Source organism: Panthera onca, chromosome B3 (assembly GCF_046562875.1).
Source record: "Panthera onca isolate mPanOnc1 chromosome B3, mPanOnc1 haplotype 2, whole genome shotgun sequence".
Lineage (NCBI taxonomy): Eukaryota > Metazoa > Chordata > Mammalia > Carnivora > Felidae > Panthera > Panthera onca.
In genome coordinates, this window is record NC_138344.1 from 64,363,754 (window position 1) to 64,386,796 (window position 23,043).

A 23,043-nucleotide genomic window follows, 5' to 3' on the forward strand; every position below is an offset into this window, starting at 1 on the left:
GTGCTTTCTATTGGATCAGCACAAACTGATATATCTTGATGATTTGTTGAAGCATTATCACAATCTTATTCTCCCCATTTTAAAGATCCCCACATGCCATACTGTGGATAGTACACCACAATCTAGTGAGAGGGATGAATAGGGGACCTAGAATTGAAACAAAAGGGAGTGGGAATTAAGAACTTACCCGTAGGGTGCCTGACTGGCTCAGTCAATAGAACATGCAGCTCTCAATTTCGGGGTTGTGAGTACAAGACCCATGTTGGGCATGGAGCCTACTTAAAAAAAAAGTTATTCCCTTATAAAATCACTCCAGCTTAAATAAAATTTCATTGTAACAGAATAATACAACTATTCTGTTCAGTACATCAGTAACACTTGTAACAAAATGCAAAATTGCATTGTGACTGAAAGCATGGATTTTGGAGTAACACATTTTGGTTCAAAACCTGGTGCCTCTGATCTTGGGAATATTTTTTAACCTCTTGCAGCCTAAGTCGCTTTTTTAGTGGAAAAAAAAGGAGCATAACACTTCATTATGGAATTGAGAACTGAAAGTGATCATTTAAAACATATTACATAACAGGGGTACCTAGATGGTTCAGCTGGTTAAACATCTGAGCTGAAATCAACTCAGGTCATGATCTCATGGTTTGTGAGATTGAGCCCTGCCTTGGGCAAAGCCTGCTTGGGATTCTCTCACTCCCTCTCTCAAAGGACACTTAAAATAAGCAAACAAACATACATGTGTGTGTACACACACACACACACACACACACACACACACACACAACATAAAAAAACCTGTTAAACAAAAAAAGAAACACTATTTCAATTCAGATTTTGTTAGACTTTTATTTTGAATATATTTTTGAGCCAGTACTTCAAGGGATCTCTCTTAAAACTGCCAATCTTAAAGCAGTTAAGAGTAGACTCAGTTTTACTATTAATACCATTTTTTTCCCCTTTAAGGACCACTGTGTGCATGGCACTATACTGACGGCCAAGCAGAAACCCTAGTTTCAATTTCTCTTATGTAGAAACTATTCTACTTACTTGTGAATATTAACTTGATTGTGAAGAATGTAAAGCACATTTCTGAAAACCTGAAAATAAGCACAGGAGACTATACTTCATAATTCATGGTAAACAGTTAATTGTTGATTCTTCAAGCAAATACAACTGTAACACAGTAATCCAAAAGTTATTCTGCTGTTGAAATAAGCTATGATTTTTGAGCACTGTCCTAATTTTTAATCTAGATTAGTATTTTGTTTATATTACAAATGAAACTCTGAAACCGAGTAGGGCACACAATAAAGCAGTAGTAGTTTTGGGTTAAAAATTTCCCATATATCATTCTGAAATTATCATTTCATCCAGATTTAGTGGTAACATGTTCCCAAACCAATAAATATATTTGTATTTACTGTGTTTACCTATTTATAGGTAACAGACCATAACAAATCTGGATACAATCAAGGATGAATAAATGTCAATAAGATGAACTATATACATGAGTTTTCAGTTAAAAATATACCTTAAAAATGATTTTTTTTAAAAAGCTCATTTCTATTGATTTCTCTTTGAGTAATTATGATCTCTTATGTGATACTTTGATATCCTCTGGAAGAGTAAGAAAAAGTCCTTTTGTATTTCATGATAGGTTTAATCAGGTAATTAAAACAAATTCTTATGATATCATCTGATATGTCCAATTACATGGGTATGATGTAACAAAAACAGTTACAAACTTATATATGCATATTTACATTATATATCCAAACTATCAAGCTAAGCAACTATATCTAAGGAGATACATTATGACAGGAGTTAAACAAGTTTTCATTGCTTATTAGAAAGAATGCAGTCAAGCTTTTAATGGAAGTAATATACAAGTGAGGCACTTTTGAGGTCAAGAATAGAAAGCAATGACACTACATACCGGCAATGTTCACAAAAATCTATGTGTATCGTTAATACAAAGGTTTTTCAACTAGATTATTCTTGAGAAGTTTCAAAACTAGCAACTTATGCAATTTAAGGAGCTTTCAGGAACAATGGCTAACATCAGTGTATCAAAGCATATGAAAGTTTTATAACCACCTGGCTGCTAGGCAAACAGTACCTTAATACCTTAAAGCCCTTTTTTGTTTTTTGTGGGTTTTTTTTTTTTTTTTTTTTTTTTTTTTTGGTTTATATAAATCACCTCAGGTTGTGGTTTCTTACTGTTTTGACTCACTGCAAAACAAGTGATGGTACTATTATTACCATGGTTTATAGACCAATTTTTTTTTAAGTGCAACAACAATGCAAGTTTCTAGTGCTTTTCTTTATCCTTAGAAATGTGAACCTGGAGGTCAAATTAAGAATGAGAATATTTAGTGAAGGATCTGTTTTCTAGGTAAATAAAGTTTTCAAAGTTACATGTAGAAAAATGTTACACTTGCCTAATATATCTTTGGGCTAAAATTAAAAACCCAAACTTATACATATATTCCTAAGTGTAATCACAAAGTCTAAGTAAATTTCAAAAAAAAGAAACAGCCTTTGAATTGCCCATCTAGAGGAAAGTACGTGTTTCCTGTACTTTGAAGACCTACACGGATATTAGAAAACTCTCTCTGTGGCATTCAATCAAGGGGTTGGAGAGAAAAAAGAAAAAGAAAGACTTACCCAACATATCAGATGGCACTATACACATGAGTTGAAAGTGCATTTATATTACTTCAAAAGTTCATTTTAGGCACTGCTGAATAACCAATGAAAATAGGTAGTTTCAAGTTTCCCCCCCTAAACTTTAACCCCTGTCCCAACATCATCCCAGAGACATACACACACTCTCTGAAGTTATCATGATGAAATACAGGTGACGTTATTTTCTTTAAAAAAACTCTCCCTGACTGGTAATGGGAGGAAAATTAGAATACCATTTTGGTAATGGCTTTTGCAAGTTAAAAGAATTGGTTTTGCAAATGCTTCGGCACATCCATTATGTTTGATTGCCAGTTCTGAATATCAGTAAATATTTTAAGACAGGTTATGTAAGAAAAAAGTGCTTAAAATCTTTCAGTGACCAACCAGACACATTAGAGGAAAGATTCAATTTACAGTTCCTTTGAGCTATTTCTTACTCTTGTTTTCTCCCTTTGGAGGTGGCCACTGCTTAAATAGCCCTTTTTTATTGGTAGTAGTGATGAACCCTGTCAGATCCTGATTGCCACCTCAGGTCTCTGGTCTATAAATCATCCAGTAGGTGGTGCTGAAGTCCCATACCTCCTATTTCTTCAAAAATCAAAGGATTCTCCTGTCAAGGCAGGAGAAAAATCATTTAAGAGTTATCAACTCTGAACACAACAAGCCATCAGACCAAAGTCTTTCTTATTATGCCATCCAGATGATTTCATTTTCAGTGTTTACTGTTACTTGAGTTGTTCTATGAAGCCATTTGCTTCTACTACCAGATTCAAAGAGAAAGGTTTCCGAGGAAAAGCCATTTGGCAGTACCAGGTCTGTAGGCAGAAGGAGAAGATGTTCCTGAACTTACCGATACACGTCAAGAATGAGAAACTCAGACTACCCTTTTTACCCCCCACATAATGAGAATTTACTCAAGAGAATATTCCCACATAGGGATTCAGATAGCACTATATTTCGTTAGTTTTCTGACCAGTTTGGAATCTGAGTGTGTTAACTATGAAAATCCAAGGGGAAATAAAAACCATTTCATCACCGTAGTTTTTAATGAAGAAACTTGTTTAAAATGGTAAAGGAAAAAATGGGAATGGGATGGCGAAATCTTAGCAGCAAAGTGGTTAAACAAGTTGAAAATATTAATGCACAGACATTAAAATATTAAAGCATATATGTTGCATATAAAATACAGTACAGAACCAGGAGTTGCACTATACTGATTAGTGCTTAACAGAAGAAATGATTAAAATTGTTCTTCCCAGAAGTATATACACAGTTCATTTCCACAGCATTTTCCTATATAGCCAGCAAGTTATTTTCTTCAGTTATTCACACCTTGCTCAAACCTGAATTATAAATTCAGCACTTACAAATATGAAAATTCATTCACAAGGAAAACGAGTATTTCCATTTCACCAATAAAAAGTAATTTTGAAAGTTAACAGTCTATTCTAGGAAACCAAGTTTAGCTGAAAACTTCAGGGATGAAGATCATCTGGTGTAGCAGTGTTCAAATATATAAACAGTAAAAATAAGTCTTAAAACGGCTGCTACAGTGTCATATTTTGGATTTAGTTCATCCAATTGATTTTTAGTACAAAACTAGAAATAACCTCTTCTTCATAACATCTATAGTTATCAATATATTTTTCTTCTTTTCAATGTGAAATAATACTTCAAGATGATCTATATACACAATGTTGTCAGTTCAAGCTGTCATATAAATATAAATGCTTTCTTAAAAAAAAGTATTTTACAGACAGATAGTGTTATATACATTGTTCAGTTTGATCTGGGGCAAAAGAAGAAAGTGAACACAAGCTTAAGTGTGATATGTAAAAAGAATGATACATAAATGACATTTTAAAACCTGCATAGAAATGAGCTTCAAATGGTAGTGTGATTTTAATTTCTATCACTTCTGAAACTTCAAGCCATTAAAAAAAAGGCACACTTCTCAACTCTATCCCTCTAAGGGAATGTTCTTAAAGAACCCTTTACTTTGTTAGAGTTTTAATGTAACACTTAAAAAGACCAAAAAAACCAAAACAAACAAACAAAAAAAAAACCGAAATGAAACCAAACCAAACAAAAAAAAACCCACCAAAAACAAAACCCAAAAAACCCAGACAAATTGACCCCAACCACTTTCAACAATTTGTTGGAACATTTATCCAACTACTTTGTAAATAAAACATCCAGTAATACAATGCTCTGCAAAAGAAATAAAATTATATGTACAAGATATTTCATTCACAATGTTGGATTAAATACTTTCCTGGGATAGTTCAGTATATACTTTAACATATAATAATTTTGCTTTTAGGCCAGTTTAAATAAAATAAAATGCAACTGGGAAAAGTTACTCTTACGCAAATAATAAGCAATGAGAATTAAGTTAAAAAATTAGTAACACAGCTGAACATATTCTAGTTTAGCAGAGTTAAGTGGAGATCTCAGGAGGAAACTTTTATATTAACTATCCAGTTACACTTTTTGCCTTGTAAAACATTTGTAAATGCAATATGATTTTTTGAAGGAGGAAAACTCTGAAAGAAAACAACTTGCTGGTTGAATACCACAACAAAACAAAACAATCCCAAAACTCACTTTTTTCTATAATGTTTACTCAGTCTCTTTTTATATAAAAATAAGTGTTACGTTCCCATCAGAACATTAGACAATTACATCTGTGCTTTAAAAAAAAATTGGTCACTCAAGCCTATTAGAATATTTTTAAAGATTTTAGATTACCAGAATGTACAGATATAACTCAATATAAACTGTAGCCAAGGGAAATGAGGATGAAAATATCAAATCATTCACATGGAATAAAAACGTTATTAACTAGATGAGTAAAATATTCAAAATATAATGGAATGTGACAGTAGATATATGTACATCTACTTCAGAACTAGGAAGGGGAAGAAAAGTTTAATATGTGATAATTCGTACCTTATATTTAGTTAAATATAAACATTTGTTATTTATACATAAAACTGCTTTCAAAAAACAACTAATAAATGATTTAGTTGTACTTGTTTTACTTCTTACAATTCCCAAGTGTTAACTTTTCTTAGATTGAAATCAACTGTCCCCTAGTGCATTTTTAGTTCATGTCTTAATGAATTCAAACCTTTAAAAGTCCCATCACCTAATGCATAAATATACAAAAATGCCAAAAATTAATCCCTTTTAGTTGGATACTTTATGCTCACTTTTTATACCCAATAACCAGAAATAGTTTCCTTTTGCAGATACTCTTTACAACCTGTAACAAAACATGCCATGCACTCAAGGGAAAAAGTTAGGCATGGCTAGCATTTGTGAAATGCCAAGAACTGACAAGTTCTGCTTCCTCCACGTGTGGCCCCAATGATTACCAGGCAAGATTTCATATTGCTTGCCAAAAGTTTCCATAAATCCAAGTTAGCTAATTCCTGGAAACAAAGATTTTAAGCTCATTTTGGCACTGGATCCTTTCATCCAGCAGCTTTATGTTTCCCGCCACAGCACCCACACGCCTCACCACAACGATGGCACATTCTCAAAGGGACATAGCAGCACATACATGGTACAATGAAAGACAAAGCTACTAGGGCTAACCATCGTAAGCAGAACTTGTCATCACTAGTGTCACATGAACAGGGATCAGAAAAATCTCCCTCTGAGTCTGACATACAATGATATAACATGCTCTCTGCACAGAGCATGCAACTAACTTGATATATGCATCTTTTAATAGGGTCTGGAGCATCCTGACATTTTCCCCTGCCATTTTCTTCATGATTAAACCTTTCCTGGCAGTATACGCAGCGGGAACGTTCACCATCTTCTTTTCTTCGTTTTGACTTCTTAAATTTTAATGAGGAAGGCTGTGCCTTAAATACCACAGAGTCTTTGAGTGAACTTAACTTAGTCTCATCCCCACAAGAGTACAGATAGTCTGATTTTTTACTGTCTGGTTTAGAAAATTGAATACTGGAATCAGTATCATCTCTCTCTAAGTCATTTTTCCACATGTCAGGATGTCTGTAGTCTGCATAACGACGTATTAAGATATCTCGAGGGTTTATCCTGACAATCTCATCCTCATCTTGAAAGCTGACATGTCGGATTGATTTCAAAGGGACCTAAAAAGGAAAGAGATGAAAACTGCAGTAATAACTGTGAAGGTTAATTTTATATGTCAATTTGGCTAGGCTGCGTGCCCAAATATTTGATCAAACATTATTTTGGATGTTTATGTTTCTTGGATGAGATTAATCTTTAAATTGGTGGACTATGAGGGAAACAGATTATCTTCCAGGGCATAGGCAGACCTCACCAATTAGCTGAAGGCCTTAATAGTATAAATGCTGACCACCGCCCCCTGCCTCGCCCCGCCCAAGCAAGATGGAATTCCCCTAGCAGAATTCTACCTTTAGATGGGGACTGCAACTCTTCCCTGGGTCTCAAGCCTGATAGCCTACCTGCATATTTTGCATATGTACCTCCACTATTGCATGAGCCAATTCCCTAAAATAAATCTCTCTGTGTGTACATAACACAACTAGTTGGTTCCGTTTCTCTGGAGAACCCTGACTCATATAAATTTTAGTACCAAGAATTGGAGTGTTGTTGTTAACAAATACCTAAAAATGTGGAAATGCCTTTGGAACTGGGTAATGGGTAAAGGCTAAAAGTTTTGAGGTGTATGTTACAAAAAGCCTTGAACAGACTGTTGGTTGAAATACGGCCGTCGAACATGCTTCTGGTGAAGGCTCAGACGGAAATGAAGAACACATTATTGGACGCTGGGGAAAGGCGATCCATGTTACAAATTGGGTGAAGAATGTGGATGGATTGTACGTTAGTGTTTTGCGGAATATAGAACTTGTGAGTGATAGACTTGGATATTTAGCAGAGATTCCTAAGCAAAGTGCTGAAGGTGCCTAGTTACTCCTTGCTGCTAACAGCAAAATGTAAGAGGAAAGGGATAAATTGAAATAGAAATTTTGAAGCAAAAAGAAGGCAGATCTTGAAGAGTCAGAAAATTCTCAGCCTATGGATAGTGCAAAAATTTAGAAAGCATGCAAAGGTATGCTGATCCATCACATAATAAAGAGATTATGGGTGTGATTGCCAAATCCAACCAACCATCTCAACTGAAATGCTGCCATGTTGGACTAAAGGGAAGAGAGGTAGGATGAAATGAAGAAAGGCTACTGGACATCAAGGATTTACAGGACTGGCAAATACAGCTATCTAACTGAAAACATGTGTTATCCTTTAAAAAAAGGGAAGAACGACCCCAAAGGTAAGTCTCTCTCCTCAATTCCATATGGCAAAGCCAATTCCTCAGTTGCAGTGGGCCAGGAAACCTAGAGCCTTTGGTATGAGTTTATCACACACTGCCAAGGAGATGGGGTCACCACTGTGGTAGGCACATAGGTCAAAGCATTGAGCCAAAGCCTAAGAGGATTATTTTCACACCTTAAAATCTCACAGAATTTGCCCTGCCAGGTTTTAGACTTGCTTAGGACTCATGACTGCTTTCTTCTTTCTAAAATTTACCACTTTTCAAAAGAAGTATCTATTGTATGCCTTTTCCATCATGGTATTTTGGAAGCAGGTAATTTGTGTCTTGTTTTACAGGTGTCTTGTTTTACAGGTAGAGAGGAATTCTGCCTTAGGACAAATCATACCTTGAGTCTCACCCACACTTGACTTAGACAAGATCTAGGATTTAGAATTGACGCTACAAGGGGTTCAGACTTTTGGGCTGTTGTAATGGGATGAATGTGAGGAACCAGAGTGTGCAATGTTATGGGCTACTTGTGCACTCTCAAAATTCATATGCCGAGACCTCAACCCCCAGTACTTCACAATGTGACTACATTTGGATGCAGGGCCTTTAAAAGGTGATTACATTAAAATAGATCCTTAATTAAGGTGGGTCTTAATCCAGTCTGACTGGTATCCTTCTAAGAAAGGAAATTTGGACATACAGGGAGAGGAGGCACCAGAGATGTGTGGGTGTACAAAAGACCATGTGAGGACACAGCCAAAAGGTACAGAAAGAGAAGGCTGGGAAGAAACCAAATGTGCCAACATCTTCATTTTGGACTTCCAGTTTCCAGAACTATGAGAAAATCAGTATTTGTTTTTCAAGCCACTCAGTCAATTTTGTTATGATAGCCCTAGCAAACGAATACAAAGACATACATGTATATAGCTTGGTTATACGAGTCACTTGAAACACAGGACACCCACACCTACTTATTCTCACTCTCTCCTCCTCCTTTCTGGGTAGATTATCTTCCTGAGGCCAGGGAGCAGGTTAAATCTTTCTGGGGATAAATCAAATGGTGTCTAAATCAAAATGACCTTTTCCTTTACCTATACAAGTGGGCTTCTAGTAGTCACATTTGTTTCTCCTATGCCTATGCCCAGTCCCTGGACACAGTGACCATCTACAGGTAAGCACCTGACTCAGGTTGAGACAAACTTCCATTCTCAAGATATTTGGAACCGGGGCTAAAAAACCCTCCAGGTCTGGGCTAACGGTGGAATGATGGATACAGTCCATTAAATTAACAATACACAATTTCTCTTGGCTTTATCCAGTGATAAATACACAGTGGCAATTCCTAGAGTCAAACCAGAAATTTGGATGGAATTTAAGTAATAGTGTTCTATAAACATGCATGTAGCAAATTAACACACAAAAGATTTTCTAGTATAATTCAGCTACATGGAGAATTAAAAGGACTAAAAAATTTCACTTATGTGTTAATTAGTTGTATCCCACAATAGGAGATAAGCTAAGATTACTTACCCTATTTTGGGACTTTAGGCTTCCACATTCCTTGGATATTTGCCGTTGTACATATTCTATACTTCTGCCCTGAATGTCTAGGCCCGGATGACTGAATGTTATCTAAAATATAAACAATTTCTACTTAAGTGACCAGAGAATGTATTTCTTATTTTTAATAAAACCATACAGTGTGTATTCCAAAGTTTCATAACCTATTAGCAGTGAAGCTTTTCAAAATGGTTGTAATAAAGAGCATTATTTGAATCATCCTATTGATTATGTGAACTTAGGTCTTTCCTTATACATTTAAATTTTAATTTCAAAAGTAACACGAACTTCTGGTTTCTGGTTCTACATGTGAGGAACTTAGTAAACGCCACTCTGTTCTAACAAGTAAGCAACTGAATAGAAAAAATAGCACCAATTCGTCTCAGATCTGTAAGAGAGAGGAGGACACGGTACAAACCACCGCCCCCAATACTGGAGAGATGGGAAAATAATGGGAGTCACAGCTCACCAGAACAAACTCATGAGCAGAATTGCTGCAGAAATGAGTGCTGAGGTGGACCTGCTCATAGTGAAGCCCCACATTTTTGGGAGTTTACCTCCCGGAGCTCAGCCAGTAAATATCAGAAAAATCCCTGCATGCTTCCAGCAGGTGGAGGGGGAAAGGAACCACTTCTGAACTATGCCAGAAAACTCCCAAGGTCTGCCCTCAGGAGAAACTAGTTAACCAGAGCCTGACCTACTGGGATATTATCAAAGCATATCTGACCTAGGAGAGGGGAAATAGCCAACTCTAGTCAACTCTAACCATCTAACCCAACTAAGAAGTTAGAAAAAACTGACAAATACTGGTGGAGTTCACAGACCAGAAGCATAGGCTCATTCTAAAAGACTGAGACCTATTCACAGGACTACAGAATGCTCCCCATCCCCCCATACCTCACCACCACATACTAAAGACCTATTTACAGCAGTTCCTTTTACCCAGTACATCATGTCCAGCTATTAGCTATAAAGAACAAAATTACCAAACATACTGAAAGACAAAAACAATCTGAAGAGATAGAACAAGCACCAGAACAAGACACAGCAGGGATTTGGAATTAGAAGACTAGGAATTTAAAACAACTATGAATAATATGCTAAAAGCTCTAATGGATAGCACGCAAGAACAAATGAGCAATACAAGCAAAGAGATAGAAATCTTAATAAGGAACCAAAAAGAAATGCTAGAGATCACAAACACTAAGAGAAATGAAGAATGCCTTTGCAGGACTTATTAGACTGGACAGGATTGAAGAAAGAATCTCTGAGCTATTTGAAATAGTAATGACTGAGAATTTACCCATATTCATGTTAGACACCAAACCACAGACCCAGGAAACTCTGAAAATACCAAGCAGGATAAATGCCACGCCCTCTCCCCCACTACACCTAACCATACCATTTTCAAACTATAAAAACTCAAAGATAAGAAAAAGTCCTGAAAAATGACCAAAGGAAAAATTCCTGACTTACAGAGGGACAAAGAATCACATCTGCCCTCTTCTTCGAAATCATGCAAGCAAGAAGGCAATGGAGTCAAAGATTTAAAGTGGTGAAAGAAACAACCTGCCAACCTAGAATGCTGTACCCTACAAAAAACCAAAATCCTTCAAAAGAGATAAAGACTTTCTCAGGCAAACAAAAACTGAAGAAATTTGTTGCCATTGGACTTGCCTTACAAGGAATGTTATGAGGTTCTTTAGAGAGAAGGGAAATAATACAGATCAGAAACTCAGATCTACGTAAGAATAAAGGAATACTGAAGAAGGAATAGGTGAAAATAAAATAAAGTTTTAATTTTTCTTATTCTTAATTGAGCTAACAGAGAACAGTTGTTTAAAAATGGTAACAATGGGGGCACCTGGGTGGCTCAGTCGGTTAAGCGGCCGACTTTGGCTCAGGTCATGATCTCGCGGTCCGTGAGTTCAAGCCCTGTGTTGGGCTCTGTGCTGACAGCTCAGAGCCTGGAGCCTGTTTCAGATTCTGTGTCTCCCTCTCTCTGACCCTCCCCCGTTCATGCTCTGTCTCTCTCTGTCTCAAAAATAAATAAACGTTAAAAAAAATTTTTTTTAATTAAAAAAAATAAAAATGGTAACAATGTATTCAATCATGTATGATTATGTGTGTGTGTGTGTGTATATATATATATATATATATATATATTTACATATATAAAGGGAAATGAATGGCAATGATACAAGAGATGGGAAGGAGGAATTGGGATTATTTTGTTATTATAAGGTAATTGCAAGATCTGTAATTTAGTGTTCTTTGAAAATGGACACAGGTTAGTTGTAAAGGTATAATGCAAATCTCAGGATAACTACAAAAAAAAAAGATAAAACAGACAAACAAATGTCACTTATATGCCAAAAAGGAGAGAAAACGAAACCATATAAAATGTCGAATTAAACCACAAAGACAGAAAATAAATGAAAGACAAAAACAGAAACAGAGAAAAAGGGCAACAAATGGAAAACTATAAAAAATATGGTAGAGGGGTGCCTGGGTGGCTTGGTCGGTTAAGCGTCCAACTTCGGCTCAGGTCATGATCTCACGGTCCGTGAGTTCGAGCCCCGCATCAGGCTCTGTGCTGACAGCTCAGAGCCTGGAGCCTGCTTCGGATTCTGTGTCTCCCTCTCTCTGCCCCTCCCCTGTTCATGCTCTGTCTCTCTCTGTCTCAAAAATAAATAAATGTTAAAAAAAAAAAATTAAAAAAAATATGGTAGATATTAATTCTGCTGTATCAATAATCACTTTGAATGTTAATGCCCTAAACGCACCAATTAAACAACAGAGACTGTCAGAGAAAATAAAAAAGACCCAACTATGTGTTGTCTATAAGAAACGTACTTACAGAGTAAAGGTAAAGAGATGGAGAAAAATATACTATGCTAACACTAATCAAAAGAAAGCCTATTTAATTAATTTCAGACACAGCTGACCTCAAAGCAAGAAAAGTTGGTGGTGATAAAGAAGGGCATTACATAATGATAGAAGATTAATTTTCTAAGAAGACCTAGCAATCCTTAATGTGTACGTGCTTAAGAACAGAGCATTATATTACACAAGACAAAAACTGACAGAACTGCAAGGAGAAAGAGACATACTTACTATCACAGCTGGAGACTTTAACACCCCTCTGTCAGAAATGGACAGATCCAATAGGCAGAAAATCAGTAAGGACCTGGTTGAACTCCACACCATCAATCATATGAATATAAGTGACATCTACAGACTATTTAACAACAGCAAAATATTTTCTCAAGTTCACATGAACATTAACCAATACAGACCACATTCTGGGCCACAAAGCAGACTTCAATAAATTTAAAAGAATACAAATTATATAATGTCTGCTCTCAGACCACAAAAGAAATAAATTAGATATCAATAATAGAAGGATAAGTGAAAAATCTCCAAATATGTGGAGATTTAACAAAACAACACTTCCAAATTAACACAGATCAAAGGAGTTTTTAAAAATTAAGTATTTTGAACTAAATGGAAATGAAAATTGTGGAATAGAGTGAAGGTTGTGCTTAGAGGGAAATTTACAGCATCAAATGCGTATATTAGAAAAGAAAGATCTAAAATCAATAATCTACGTTTCCACCTTAGAAAACTAGAAAAAGATTAAATCCAAACCTAGAGTTTCTAGCTAATGCAATAAGAAAAGAAAAAGAATTAAAAGGTATACAGACTGAGAAGGAAGAAATAAAACTGTCCTTGTTCACAGAAGGTATAATCATGTATGCAGAAAATCTGAAAGAATTGATAAAATAACTCCCAGAACTAAACTAATAAGCAATTATAGCAAGGTTGCAGGATACAAAATTTATACATAAAAGCCAATCACTTTCCCATATATGAACAATAAACACATGTGGAGTTTGACATTAAAAATGCAGTACCATTCATATTAGCACTCCCCAAAATGAAAATCTTAGGTATAAATCTAACAAAATATGTATAAGATCTGTTATGAGGAAACTATAAAACACTGATGAACAAAATCAATAATAAATGTAGAGATATCCACATTCATGGATTGGAAGACTCAATACTGTCAAGATATCAGTTCTTCTCAAATTAGTCTACAGATTCAATGCAATCCCAATTAAAACACCAGCAAGTTATTCTGTGGATACAGACAACTGATTCAAAGTTTACAGAAAGAGCCAAAAGACCCAGAAGAGCCAACACAACATTGAAGGAGAAAAAAGCTGGAGGACTGACATTACCTGACTTCAAGGTTACATTAATTAAGACAGTGTGGAATTGACAAAATAATAGATCAGTGATACATTACAGATGACTTTGGTAAATGGCAAGGACTTTAAAATACAACACCAAAGGCACAATCCATGAAAGAAAGAACTGACAAGCTGGACTTCATTAAAATTAAAACCTTCTGCTGTGCAAGATACAGTGTCAAAAGAATGAGAAGGCAAGTCATACACTGGGAGAGAATATTTATAAAAGATATCTGATAAAGGAACGTTATCCAAAATATACAAAGAAGTCTTAAAAACCAACAATAAAGGGGTGCCTGGGTGGCTCAGTTGGTTGAGCGTCTGACTTCGGGTCAGGTCATGATCTCATGGTTCAGGAGTTCAAGCCCTGCATCGGACTCTATGCTGACAGCTCAGAGCCTGGAGCGTGCTTCAGATTCTGTGTCCCCCTCTCTCCGCCCCACCCCTGTTTGTGCTGTCTCTCTCTGTCTTTCAAAAATGAATAAACATAAAAAAAATTTTTAAATAAGACCAACAATAAAAATTCTCAAAAACCAATAATAATGAAACAACCCAATTTAAAAAATGAGCCAAAGATCTCAATATATTCACCATGGAAAATACACAAATGGAAAAACAGCAAATGAAAAGATGCTACATACCGTAAGTCATCAAGGAAATGCAAATTAAAACAAGGAGATACCACTACACAAGTAGTAGAATGGCTAATATCGAGAACACTGACAACACTAAATCCTGGGGAGGATAGGATGCAGAGCAACAGGGAATCCTTATTGACTGCTGGTGGGAATTAAAAATGGTGCAGCTACTTTAGAAGACAATTTGGCAATCTCTTATAACACTAAATATACTCTTCCCATATGATCCAGCAATTGCACTCCTTGCTACCCAAAAGATTCAAAAACTTATGTCCATGCAAAAAATTGCACACAAATGTTGTTAGCTGCTTTATTCATAATTGCTAAACCTTGGAAGCAACCAAAATGTCCCTCTGTAGATGAACATAAAGTGTGGTATATACCCAAACAAGAGAATATTAGTCAGTATTCAAAAAAAAAAAAAAAAAGAAGACAAAGAAGAACTTTACATGCATTACTACTACGTGAAGGAAACCAAAGTGAAAACAATCTGAAAAGGCTATATACTTTATGACTTTCTGATAAAGTGAACCTATAAAGGTAATAAAAATTTAAGTGACTGCCAAGAGTTGTGCTTTGGCAGGGGTGGAAGAGATATGAATAGGCAGAACGCAGAGAATTTTTAGGGCAGTAAAAAACAAAAACAAAAACAAAAACCTATGATACCATAACCGACTGAGCCACCCAGGTGCCCCCAAACCTCATGTTTTTTAAGCTAGTGTTAGGTAACAATTCTCCATAGGTCTCATTTCTGTAGATCTAGTGAGGAAAGGCACGTTTTGCCTTTGTTTCAGACTATCTTTGCAAAGATGTACGTAAAGTGAAGCCCTTGAAAAGTAAGTGCCTTCCCTTTTTAGTTAGGTTTGTTTAGTATCTACTATGACTATGACACCATCTCTTTCCCTGGAAAAGTCAGGCAAGACTTAACATCCTTTATAAACGACTTTGGGTTCCCTAAGTTCAGGGTTCCAATGCTGTAATGCAAAACCACTGAGTGTGCTTCATCCACCTGAGTAGCTCAGCACCATCTCCATGGGACTTGGAATGCCAGGGGACCAACCCAAACATGAAGCTCATGCTACTTTATTGTGCTGTGAGTAATAATGTCCCTTGTCTCTGATCTAGCAGCCTTATGTCTTCTGGAAGCAACCAGAAGGTTGAACCTTTAGGGTAAAATCTCAGACTTTTCATATTTCTCGACAGCAAGAAAGCAGTCTAGACCTTTTGGCAAGACTGACTGGCTGTGGAGAAGGATCCATCAACCTATCCAGTCAAAAGCAATTAAACATTCAAAGCATGTAAGTACTCTCTTGAACACATATTCATGAAGCAAGCTTTGGACAATGACCTAGTATCTTATGAAGATCTATTTTATGTAGACATTGTACTAAACAAACTACCACTAGTATTACAGTCCACATGATGGCTTAAATAAAATTTTTACATTCTGATTTTTTATGTATCATTTTTTTAAGTTTATTTATTTGAGAGAGAGAGAGAGACAGAGAGACAGAGAGACAGAGAGAGAGAGAGAATGAGCTGGGAAGGGGCAGAGAGAGAGAATTCCGAGAATTCCAAGCTAACAGTGTGGGGCCTGATGTGGGGCTCGAACTCACAAACCGTGAGATTATGACCTGAGCCAAAAATCCAGAGTTGGATGCTTAACTAACTGAGCCACTCAGGCGCCCCTACATCATTTTTCTTAAACTTGATTATTTTAGTCCGTGAAAGAGGACTCCATCTTGACAAAAAAGGTTTCTGACCAGCAAGTGTAAGGCCAGATTCTATAATATGGGAAATTCACCCTGTGAAGCCTATTGGGTGACACCCAAATGGACAAACGGTGTACCACTATACAAATGCAAGTGCACATTATTCCTCTTAAGAAACTTCCAGATTTATTAAATGCATAGCTAGTATCTGTGTAGCTTTGAAGAAGAATACCCATACCATTCTAGTTCCTAATAAACTGAGTTCACTTATTTTGACATCAGCAAATTTATAATTAAATATCTAGTTATACAAAGTCATTAAACATCATCCTTTTTTTCTCTAGGTCACATCAATCTTAGATATAAGGAAAAGTTGCAAAGCAGCTAGAATTCAGACCCTAATAGTCTGGTTCCAGAAGCCATGTTAACACTCAAACTCCCCAGGCTAAGAGTTGCCTGCCAACTGTTGTTTACTTCCCTCTCTTCAGTTATCTAGCACCATTTTGTACTTTTCTACGTGGCGACTACATTCTTTAACCACTCCACCACTATCATCATTGCATTTTGGGAGAAGGGTTCGGTTCTTTTCCCTCCCATTAGTCAAAAGAGTTCCCTCAGCCAAAAAAGATAGGCCAAATAAATTCCCAGGGTCTCGGATGATGAATATCAGTCTCTTGTAACTTTGTGTTACATTCACTAAATTTTTTCTCACTGTTCAACTATACGAAATCACTGGTCTAGTTCAGGATGTACATACATCCATTCTCTCCTCCACTGGTAAGTTTTTCTACCCATCACTCAAGATGTTGGAAGTATTTTGTATTTAAAAGTGTTAAATTGGATCTCTCCAATCCTGCTTCCTAGGATGCCTAGATGATGAGGAGGAAATATAACTCTGGACTGATGGTTCTGATTCCAAAAATCCCTGGAAAAGCTATGCAAATTGTTTTCAGCCTCTATTTTTGCCTCTTTTTAATAAAACTGGCTTAAAATTACTTTTTCCCTTCTTGTACCAATATTTTAATAACATTTTTTGTGCATTTCTTCTAAAATTTCATAGTAAACTTAGAAAAAAAACATGTATATAAACTATAATGTCTATCCCCCTAATGAGGCAGCTTGCTGTAGTGACTGTTGTGAAGATTAATGAGTTATATAAGTGCTTTAAACAGTACTCAGCATATAGTAGGGGCAAGCTATGATAAGGATTAACAAGCCATACTTATTAGATGTAATGTAACATAAAGCTGCCTACTTATTATAAATGAAATATTTCTAACTTGAGCTAGAATAAAAAGGAAGAGGAGACGAGAAGATGGCAGAAGGAGGAAAAACACCATTTGTAAATAACCTCAGAATCCTAATAATTTAACAAATATTAACGTGGTGACTTTGTTCAGGTACTTAATGATTCTATGCATGAATTCCTTCACTGATAACATCTTTATTTACTTATTTATTTACTGCTCAAATGAGATATTGGAATCAAAAGCACTTAGCAAAGCATCAAAAGAATATAAAATCTCAAGTCTTCTTGATTTCCTAAGACAATTACAAAGGCCAGATAAAATTATTAAACATGAAAAACATGTAACACTTTAACAGGTAATCCGAAATACTAGAATGAAAGTCACCTTCCAAAGTAAAAGCAAAATGATTCTCAGAAATTTGAGTATTGCTTTCAGTAATGATTTTATTTATGAAAAACACCAGGCAGAAATACTAAAAGGTTTTAAAAAAAAAGAGTAAGAAATACTAACAGGTTTCATTATCCTACTTCATATACCATGATATTAGAGGAGAAAAAATGGAGAGTATCAGTATACACTGCAGTTGTAGGTACTGGGGAAACAGAGATAATCACGTGTTTGACAGAACAAATTAAGACAAACACTATCAAAGAAACAAGAATCTTCTCTTCTGAGATGGAAAAAAAAAAACACCTAAGCAAGAGATGACAAAACCCTTGTGTTTGAAAAAATGGCCACCATGAAAGTGAAAGAAAGGAGTTATAAAATCTGAGCTGAGTGGGGAAAGTAAAACTTCAGTTACACAGGAAATATTTAAAATCCATGTTGTTACTGTGACTTGCTGAGAACAATTTTGAGTGACCCACAGTCCCTGGAGAATTAAGAAATTATAATCTTTAATTACTGTAGCCATGGAACCTTCCTTTCTTTCCCACTGGGACTGTTAACAGCATTAAAGTTTGCTAGTATTTCACCTTTATCTTAGAGAGTCCGTTATTGAGATCACAAATAAGCCAAATGTTTACAGAGAGCTTAATTCACTCAGAACAAAATGAATTAACAGGTTTATGGTGCTATCTCTGGAATTAGGTTTGTCCTTAAACCAGATCAACACAACAACCCACCAGTCAGACTTATTAGCATACCCTTCTCTCCAAAAGACAATACACATGCTCAAGAGCATATCGTTGTGTGTGCGTATGTGTGCACATACACCTGAGAACTGGCCAAGTACTGGTCCTAATCTGAGGCAAAGGCTGAAATACTGAAATGTTCTGATCTGATCTTCTGCTGGGTCTCCTCAGCTCTCTACTTGAGGAAAACATGTCATCCTTTTCAAGGAACTCAAGATTCCAGAGGTCAGATTCCATGCCAGTTAGACTTGATGGTCTGTTTAGCATAAATAAACAACAAAACAACATGCAGTAACTATTCCCTCAGTTACATCTATTCCACATTAAAAACGAGCGGTAGGAGCAAAATTAGAAACAGTATCTTACCATTTTCCTTTTTTTTTTTAACCTTTATTTATTTTTGAGACATAAAGAGACAGAGCATGAGCGGGGGAGGGGCAGAGAGAGAGGGAGACAGAATCTGAAGCAGGCTCCAGGCTCTGAGCTGTCAGCACAGAGCCCGACGCGGGGCTCGAACCTACGAACTGCAAGATCATGACCTGAGGCGAAGTCAGACGCTTAACCAATTGAGCCACCCAGGCACCCCTTACCATTATATTTTCTTAATTTTTATGTTTACACTATTTCAAATCACCATGTTTAGAAAAGTTTTTTTCATTGTTCTTGACTTAGTTTATTCCTCTCATCTCTATACTTTTAAGATTTGAGCCCTTTTAAATGATTTTAGTTCTTGTTTTACTGTTTTCCTTTTTATGCTGCTTTTCTTTTAACTTTTACACTTTTAATTTCCTAATCCACACAAATTTTGGAAATCTGTCTTCGTACTCCATCTATTCTTCACTGGTTAAGAAATATTTACCATAATTTTAGCCTCAATTTCTCAGTTTCTGGTTCAAATTTCATCTTAAAATTTTAATTTTAATCACCTTTTAAAATAATGCTTTTATTTACTTCTCCTTGACTTTATTTTACTACTTAATTTAGCTGTCAGGACAAGACATGTCTTTTACCACCACTAAATAATCATGACAGTTTACTTAATCATGATATACATCACTCAGAATATAAGAGCCTACATGTCCTAACATACAACCCCTACATTAGGCAAATCATCCACTCTGTGTCCTCTTACAGGAGTGGGCCGTGGTACTACACTGGTGATGACAGAGGTAATCACCCCAGTCTTCTCTATCTCAGATAATGGCATCATCTCTCACTCAACTACTTGCACCTCAAACTCAGAAGGCATTCTTGACTCTAATCTATTACCAAGTCTTTTTTGGCTCTTCCTCCAGAATTTGCACTTACCTAACCATTTCTCGTCATTTCTATTTCGTCCAAATCACCAAAATCTTTTAACTGGATGAAAACAATAACCTTCAAAATTGGTCTTAATTCCACTCATGACCACATTCCAACTGTCCATTCTCCACATAGAAGCCATAATGTTTCCAAAATGAAACGAGATCTTTATTAGAGATTAAAAGCCTTCCAACTGCTTGTCATTGAAACTAGAACAAAATTCCAACTCCTCCCAATAGCCTACACTATCCAAACCCTGCCAAGTTCTCTAACTGTAATTTGTAGTGTATTACCACTTTTACTCATTGAACTAAGCTATATCAGCCTGTTTCTCTGAAATACCAAGCTGCTGCTTGGATATCCAGCCCCTCACCCCTGGATTTTCATATGACTGTTATGTTCTATTTTGATATTATTCATATCTCCATACAAAGAGCTGCCCAGAGGATTTTCCCAATCATCTTACAGATCTGCAGAAGTCCTCCTCTGTATTCCTACTATTCTATTTCCCATTACTTTCCCATTACTTTGTTTCACAGCACTATTAATACCTGAAATATTACCGGTTTAACTTATTTACTGTCTATCTCCCTCACTAGCATTTATATCCTTCATGAGGCTACAGTTCATATCGTTCTTGTTCACAGCTATTCTCAGGGCTTAGAATAGGGCCTGGCACATCATAGGTGCTCTAACATTTATCACATGCATATATGTCACATACATATCAATGTATATATGAGGGAATTATCTTTCTTAACTCTTAGAATAACACTATGGAAATAAGTTTTATTTTTGTTGATATTTATATCTGAGGAAACAGGAAGATGGAGAACTTGAGTAGTTTTGTAACTGTAAGTAAAGTAAAAGGCCAGAATTTAAAACTAGATCTGCCTGTGCCTAAAGCCCAAGATCTTACCCATTGTTGTAGAAATTTCTATCCAACTTTTCCCCAATGCCCAGTGTGGTTCCATTAAGCAAAGAGACCTTTTGGAAAGTGGCAAAATAACAAGTTTAGGCAGGAAATGTAAAACTCACAACTTAAAATTTACACGAGGCAGAAAGAAACATCTCATTCCTCAAAAGGTTGCCATGATTAGTATTCAGTCTCCTCCCAAACAGCCATAATTATGGTTAAACCGGGATCTGGCATATGCCTCAAAGGGAAGCCATAAGTTTATATGATAGGCTAGAACAAGAACTCTGTCCAAAAGTGGCAGTGTTAGATGGAGTGTGCACCATTTTATCTCCTCTCTACCTAATCTGGCTGCCCATCCTGTAACCTTGGAATGGAGAGCTATATAGAATGTATAAACCTGCCCTAAGCCAAGCCAATTGGCTTCCTTCTTGTAAGAATATGGAATTGGTTAGGGACATAGGAATGCCATGTAGTCTAAAGGGCTGAGCCTGACATTGATAGTCATAATATACTACTAATCAACGAGGAAACCAATAGTCTAGACCATTGTGCAAAAGAATGAAACAAATATATAAAGAGAAACATAGATAAATGGTTATGTGGAGTATGTGTGAATAGGGTACAGGGGGAGCAGGAGTGGGGAAAGAGAGAAGCTACTTAATGCCTAGCATCTCAAAAGTCTTACCCTGTACTTATTCTTAAAAGGAATTCTGAGAAATGCCACTGAGTCATTAAAATAAAGTCCTCTTTCCTTAAATTAGTGCGAATGGATTTGTTCCTTGCAAAACCAATGATCCCAAATTAATCAAGGTCCCAATACTGGGTGTTAAGACTAGGAATAAACTGAGTCAAATATCATTTGCTTCCAAGGTGATGCTGTTAGCATTTATTCATTCTTTTATTCAACAAATGTTAACTAGATGCTCATTCTATTAAGAAACTTCTAGGTTCCTGAACATATTGTGGAACAAACAAAAAGTTACAAATAGAAAAATTAAATATATAAAGTCAGGAAGTGATAAGTGTCATGAAAAATAAAGCAGAGTAAGGGTAGAGTGATAGAAAAGTTGCTATTTGGGGGCATCTGGGTGGCTCAGTCGGTTGAGTGTCCGACTCTCGATTTTGGCTCAGGTCATGATCCCAGGGTCGTGGGATCATGCTCCATGACAGCTCCACAATCAGCACAGAGCCTGCTTAAGATTCTCCCCCTCGGGGTGCCTGGGTGGCTCAGTCAGTTGAACGTCCAACTTCAGCTCAGGTCATGATCTCACGGTCCGTGAGTTCGAGCCCCGTGTCGGGTTCTGTGCTGACAGCTCAGAGCCTGGAGCCTGTTTCAGATTGTGTCTCCCTCTCTCTCTGACCCTCCCCCGTTCATGCTCTGTCTCTCTCTGTCTCAAAAATGAATAAAACGTTAAAAAAAATAAAAAAAAAGATTCTCCCCCTCAAAACAAAGCAAAACAAAACAAAACAGATTGCTATTTTATTTATTTAGAGCACCCAGGGAAGGGTTCACAAAAGAGGTGACAACGTGAGGAGCAAACTCTGAAGATCTAGGGGAAAAGTGTTCTAGACAAATAGAAGAGCAAATGCAATGCAAATTTCTTCCTGAACAAGCTGCAGATTTGAGATCCTCAGGTTACAATGGAATTCTTAAATGAGAATCAGGGTAGGCTTCAGGCATTGCCACTATGCCACTGGTTACTAATACATCTTATAAACAGCTATCAAGAAGAATAAATATTTTAAAACATTAAAAAAATCACTTTGATTGGCTTTTGATTTTGTACACATACACTGGGTATAGTTTAAGCCACAGGAGTTCACAGAGAAACAGTTAGAAATGCTTATTTAAGAATGAAAGCATCTGTCCATATCACTAAAAAAAATGGGGTCAAGAATGGTCTTCTGACAGATTTAATAACATTCGTGAGTGGCATAAAAATAGGGTTCTATCCTATAACTAAGGTTTCATTTTTAGATCAAGCTGAAAAAATTAGAAGACTGTATACGGAGTACCCAAAGGAAACACTTTTCTCTGAGTTGATTTAGGAGTACATTATTAGTATCTGAGGTTAAGCTACAAGAAATAACTCTATGAAACTCATCAGTGTATTTGCCACAGGTATGTTTGCTCAGGACTATTTTTCGTAATATCTCTCATCTGAGTAGTTCTATGTAGAGTAATGATAGGGAAACATATGCTTCCCAAGAGGATAAAACGCCTTTTCCTTCAGATAATGAAAATGTAACTAACACATTTTCCCTTTTCACCTTTGTCATCAAAAA

General features: G+C 36.3%; 1 protein-coding gene across 1 annotated transcript in view; it reads right to left on the minus strand.

Annotated features, from left to right (window-relative positions):
* Window positions 1–2,676: 2,676 nt before the first annotated feature.
* SPRED1 (sprouty related EVH1 domain containing 1) overlaps window positions 2,677–23,043 on the minus strand; it is a 137,595-nt gene continuing 117,228 nt past the window's right edge. Inside the window, exons 6-7 of the mRNA XM_060618988.3 lie at window positions 9,515–9,616; window positions 2,677–6,827 (exon numbers count right to left, since the gene is read on the minus strand). Of these exons, the coding sequence (XP_060474971.1) occupies window positions 6,177–6,827; window positions 9,515–9,616 (753 nt within the window). The 3' untranslated portion in view covers window positions 2,677–6,176. The remainder of the gene's footprint in view (window positions 6,828–9,514; window positions 9,617–23,043) is intronic.